The 6,034-nt window shown below is 39.2% G+C and overlaps 1 protein-coding gene across 1 annotated transcript; it reads right to left on the reverse strand.

Annotated features, from left to right (window-relative positions):
- Positions 1 to 237: 237 nt before the first annotated feature.
- On the reverse strand, positions 238 to 4,086 carry LOC107618596 (histone acetyltransferase HAC1). Its single transcript, XM_088500259.1, has 6 exons — positions 3,855 to 4,086; positions 3,512 to 3,651; positions 1,950 to 2,028; positions 1,301 to 1,606; positions 643 to 860; positions 238 to 565 (listed from the first exon to the last, which is right to left on the reverse strand). The coding sequence occupies exons 1-6, from the start codon at positions 3,855 to 3,857 to the stop codon at positions 481 to 483; spliced, it is 831 nt and encodes a 276-aa protein (XP_088356385.1). The 5' UTR covers positions 3,858 to 4,086; the 3' UTR covers positions 238 to 480.
- Between the last annotated feature and the right edge of the window lie 1,948 nt (positions 4,087 to 6,034).

A 6,034-nucleotide genomic window follows, 5' to 3' on the forward strand; every position in this document is an offset into this window, starting at 1 on the left:
CTTATAAAAAGAGATGATAATAGAACTTGCCTTCTTTTTTCAAGGTTAAATTACTTATCAATCATGTAAAACAATTAGATAATGTTTGTTTCCAAAAACTGAATCTAGATACTGAAACTAAAATTTCAGTTTTGGACTCCTGGGACACAAAATTTCAGTTTTTCTTCCAGTACCTTCAGAAAAAAGAGATACAAGGGATGAAAATTTCTGGGGACAGAAATTGAAACTTTAACAACATTTTCTTTAATAACTAAGGATATTTTAATAAATATCTTCATTTCATATACATATTTATTTTATATAACATCTGGACAGGCTAGTGTATACACTGAAACCTTTCATTGCTGTAAATCATAGAGGAATAATAACCAATAACAAGAAAAAACTGATCTGCAGATGCTATCCGGCAAACAGCTCGATTGTTTATTATATGCGAAGCATGCAAAAAGATACTAATCCCTGATTGGCAACCTCTGCAGCTCACTGCCTCATCATCCTCGCTACAGCAGTCCTATGCCGTGAATCAGACTGTTGCTGAGATCCCCTTGAATGCTCTTTCAAATCTCTGATTTAACCCATAAAAGAAAAAAAGTCAATGCATGAAAAAATTGAGAGGAGGAAGACAACGCCCAACACACAAACCTGCAACGTGGCACACGGCACCTCGACTCCTTGCAAGCATGAGCATGGAGTTGAAGCAAATACCACATTTTCCTACAACGAACACAACCTCCAGCAGCGCGTGTTTTGCATTGCATCCCATGGCGGAAAAGCTCCTTTATTTTGCGGCAATCTGGATACTGGCAATGTGCAGAACGACATCGGGGTACATGCACAAGTAGATCAAGCATTTTCCGTAGCTGTAAATTCACACACAAATTCATTTACATCAAAAAGCATGTATAGAAAGGTAGTTACTACGGACAAAAGAAGCAAACAATTGACATCAAAATTAAGAACTGTGATATGTTGAAAAGAAGTTACTGTTCACACTTTATCCATCCCAAAAATAAAACAATCACGAGGAACAGTGGAACACTACAATAGAAATCATTAATATGCCATATCATAATAAAAAAATTACATGTTTAGCATTACCTTGTCATCAATAATTACCCAATCACCCCCCCCACGGGCGGCGCGAGCGCTCCCCTCTCCTGTTTTTTTTTTCTTTTATTTTCCGTTTCTTTACCATGTAACGATTGATGAAATTCCTAAAATTCAAATAATTCTCTAACTAACTGAGTGATACATGTCCAATTCAGAGGAACAAAAAATAAAATTAAATATTGTGCAATACCTTCAATTCTCGAAGCTGCCTTGATTCTTTGTTCTCAGCATCACAATCTGCCATTGATGGATGATTTGTCAACTTATGGGGATGATCAATGCCTCCATCCTTTTGATAACAAGCATTACATACATCATACTTGGGGCAAACTTCACAACGCCACCCTTGGCCAGTTTCTATGTCAAGATCGCATATATTACAGGTAGTCACAAATGCAGGAGCCGTCGGATTATGAAATGTTCTAGTATTAAAGAATTCACTCTCGAGAATATCATCTATGTCCTTTGTATCAACTGGAACATCATTGATTTCAATCTGCAAGACAATGCAAGCTATTTTAACAAAAAAAAAAAAAATTAAACCCAAATTCGCTTCCAATCAGTTAGTGCCACACGATAATGTGTACTATTTTTTCACCCTTTTTTCTGTGGATATACAGAAAACCTAGAATTAAAATGCTCAAGGGGAAGTTGTGGCTGAAAACATAATCACTACGTGAGTTCAAATTGGAACTTCATAATCTGTCTGACAACTTAGTACCTCCAAGTAGCAATTACTAATTAGGCAGACATTAAGGTGAGTAACAAGCAAGTACTAATAAAATTATCACATGCTAGAACAAGGGAAATGTTCTAATTAGGTAGAACTCTTTACTTACTGGATAAAGGGTATGACTCTCCCTTTGATCAATAGGATGTCTTTCTCTCTCTTCACGTTTTAATTCCACTTCATAGCACCTGAGAAACCATTTATATTAGATCAAAGTATTGAATATTTTGTAATAAGGATCAGGCAAACATATTATTGACACAACTGCACAAAAATAACAACAACAACAACAACGGGGATGGGGTGTCAAATAAATAATAATCAGATACAATGTTGAGAAACACAAATCTGTTATTGAGACAATATCATATTCCATAGCAGTTGCCCGAGTCTGCATTAAAACTGTTTGTAATACAAGAGAGTTTAAGCATGGCATAAGGCAGCAAGCAAAAAATCTTGTCATCCAGTTATAACTCAAGACCTGAATAAGAAAAAACTGGTAACTTAAATAAATAAATCAAGTATACTAATACTTTCCAGCTATCATCAATAATGAAAGTATTCCCAACTCTGCAACAAGAAAGGTTTATGCCACCAGGTGGGGGTTTGCTACATAGATCAACAGACGCCATTGTAGTCTATCATGGATCATGTCTGTGCTCAACCCATTCATATTTAAATATCTGTGATATTTCTTCCAAAATTTCCGTGGGTTTCCCCTACTAAAAGTATTACCGACTCTAATGGTGGAATTGAAGTGGATGACTAAGTGAAATACGATGAGTGGTGTATCTGTGGGTGACCTTCAATGTCCATAGTCAATTTAGGTGAAAGCAAAAGGAAGAGGCTAGAAAGGAGAATACTACATCAAGGCAGGAATCACACCAGTGGAGACAGAGAGGACTCCAGCTGCAGATAAGCATGGGCTGTTCCTCACATCAAAGCCACTAGATCTTGAGACTGCTATGACAGTTGCCTAGTCACAACAGCATAAATGGGAAATAGAAAAGAATAACGGAGGAAGAGAATCCCAGAATTTGAATTAATATTTGACCAAATGGGGCTGCCCAAAAGGATGCCAGCATGAGAATCTTAATTGACAAAGCAGAAGAAACCTGCTGAAATTATTTGGGATAATAGATGATTTCCACTTATTCAATCCAAGTTGTCAGATGCAGATTTTTTTTTATCCTGCACGGAAAACTTGTACGGTCAAAGCAAGTTCCAGGCAATGGAAAACTCGGCTATCATATTTCAAGTGGACCCGAGAGGTGCTTCAAACTGTTAACAGGACACTCAGAAGTCAGAACTTTACTCTGAAGGCAAGAAGAATTCCTCCCACCCACGCGGGTTCCTTCAAACTGATTGAAGTGATTACAAAATGTAGTTCATAGTTAATAACTAGCTGATTATGCAGGAGAACTCTACAAATGGGAGAATGGAGTGATAGGGCATAGTTGAAATTAGTTAGGCAGAATTCGAAGAGTGCAGCAGAGAGGAAATAAAATATTTCATTTTCCTTTCTCTGTTCTTGCAGCCTTTCCTGTGTTTTTACTTTTTAGTTTTTACCCTACATCTCTATAGTAATACATACACTAAGATAGTATGTTTAACCAATTGCAATCAACAGAATCATATGGCAAAATGGAGATATAAGTGAACAATACTTACCTATCACAAATCTGAAAATTCTTGCACTGGTTGCAAACCCAACGGTTGCCAGACACCATTGGAATAGTACAATTACTGCATGCATGCTGTGGATCATCCATGATAAAATCCTCCTTCATTGGGCAACTGGTCTCACCAAGCTGGAGAAAGATAAACATTGTAGGAAGAAAATCATTATTGCACATATGGATTAGATAAATATTAGAAGCATTAAACCAAGGAACACGCCTAAACGTTCAAAGATATAATTATATCACATAAACCCTAATCCCGAACCCCCAACCCCCTAACCCCCAAATTCCAAACCCCCAAACCCTAATAAATCACGTAATCTCATTCATACCATTTTCGTTTCCGAAATAGAGAAAGTCAGAAAGGTATGCTGGAGATGTTGGATCTTCCGTTTGGTTTTAATCGGATCTTGTTAGAGTGATCATACGATTCATACCGCAACACACGCAAATAATGCCGACGAGATATCGAGCTTAGTCATGTTTTTGCTTCTTCTACTATTTTCGTTGTCTTTTTTTTTTTTTTTTTTTTTCCAATTGACGACCGTTTGTAATTTAACCCCACATTTTTACATTTTATTATAAAATTTAGATTAAATTTAAAAAATAAATACAAAAATCAATGTAAAATCCAATTTTCAAATCTTTTTCTTTAATCTCGATGGGATTTTTTATTTTAATAAATAAAATAAATGTTGTAATTACTAGAATAAATAATTTAAAAAATATTTACTGTTTTAAATTTTTCAGTTATATTTCGTTTATAGTGTAAATGAGATATGACTGATCAGCATGGTATGAAGAAGATAAATTTTCAGCTGCTATAAAAGGATGTGTAACTCTTGGTATTCTCCACACATATTTCATATCATTTTTCTGTCTTATTTTTCTAACCAAAACAAGGAATCAATGGTCGGTAACATTCCTTACATAGTTGTGCTTATTTATCACAATTGTCGTATGAGAAATGGCGACAATGGGGTGATATTTCAGTGTGAGGATCTGATATTGTTTCGCACTCAGCGTGTGAATACGTTGTCGGATTTGAAGAGTTTGATATTGAGCAAACTCGGTGGTACATAGGTGAGGGAGATCGGAAGGGTGGGGTATAGGTTGCTAGCACTCATGGGCAACGGGATCTTTCGGTTTCGACTATTCCGACTTCAAGGGGACGAGCATGTGCTACTGATGTTCGACATCTGGAGCAGGTAATGGAACTTTCCGCCGAGGTGGGACATAATGGTCGCGGTGGTTCTGTACACTCGACCTATGTACAGGACGACCAACCTCTCGCACCACCGCCCATTCATGTCGCCATTCCACTAGATGAGGTAGAGGAGGGCGAGGAGGAGTCAAACGATGATTACGTGGCTGATAGTGCGGACAGTGATTCGTCCGATGGTGGCGATGAGGATGAGTTTGTTCTAGAGACACCTGCTCAGACTGTGGCGCGACATGTCCTGCCTCCACCTCACCCAATTTCGGCGTTATCAGCAGTACCAAGTCACTATCACAGTCTGGATCTGGACGCCATGCATGAGAAGACTCCGTTTCCTGACACGGGTGAAGAGGATTACAACCTAAACGACGGGGTAGAGTTTCGGGTCGGCCACAGGTTCAGAACCCGAGAGGCAGTGCTTCAGGGTGTGAAGAACTACAGTATTCGCAGGAGTGCCGAGTACCGGGTGATCGAATCGGACCGGTTAAAGTACCATGTGCAGTGCCGTCAAGCTGACAATGGGTATCAATGGAGCCTCCATGTGGCCCTTCGGCAGAACCTAGGATATTGGTAAGTTCAACTTTAATTGTGCTTTTGAGTACTTCTGTATGACATATTAAGCAGCTTTGAGATATGGCTGTAGCAAAACTGTTTTGTTGTGTTCAGGGAGGTTCTGAGGGTTGGTGGAGCGCACAGTTGTCTAGCACTCACCATGAGGCAAGACCGTCGTCAGTTAGACAACAGTCTCAGCTGCTGGGTCATATTGCCGTTGATATAGTCCAACCCCTCTGTTAGTATTCCGATTTTGCAAGGTGCGGTCCAGTCAAGCTATCACTTCAAATCATCCTATAGAAAGGTGTGGATGGCAAAACATAAGGCAATTGCACAGATCTACAAGGATTGGGAAGAATTGTACAACAAGGTGCCGAAGCTGCTTTAGGCACTGCAGATGTGTTTTCCTGGAACCATTTGTGACCTACGCGTCAAACCGTTCTACGATGGACACCTCCTGGTACGCGACTGCAACATGTTCGACAAAGTTTTTTGGGCTTTCCCGTCATGTGTCGAGGACTTCAAGCATTCCAAGCCGTTTGTATCTGTGGACGGCACGCATCTGAACGGGCAGTCTATTACCTTACTCGTGTTCTGACTGATATTGAGACAAGGTATTCTCCGATAGAAAAATTGTGTTTATCCGTATACTATGTGATACGTCACCCTTATCCTCGGTCGACCGAAAAGCTCGGCATGTGGACAACTAAGCTCGGTCCCGCATCAGCCGCCCGAGAAACT

The sequence above is a fragment of the Arachis ipaensis genome, chromosome B9, assembly GCF_059453495.1.
Source record: "Arachis ipaensis isolate K30076 ecotype BB chromosome B9, ASM5945349v1, whole genome shotgun sequence".
In the NCBI taxonomy this organism is placed as follows: Eukaryota; Viridiplantae; Streptophyta; class Magnoliopsida; order Fabales; family Fabaceae; genus Arachis; species Arachis ipaensis.

Bases quoted from the DNA above. Each gene is read 5' to 3' on its own strand.
- LOC107618596 (XM_088500259.1), bottom strand. The intron at 1,607-1,949 runs GTAAGTAAAGAG...ATTGTCTTGCAG, and splicing joins AGAGTCATACCCTTTATCCA to ATTGAAATCAATGATGTTCC. The intron at 566-642 runs GTTTGTGTGTTG...GGGTTAAATCAG, and splicing joins TGCCGTGTGCCACGTTGCAG to AGATTTGAAAGAGCATTCAA.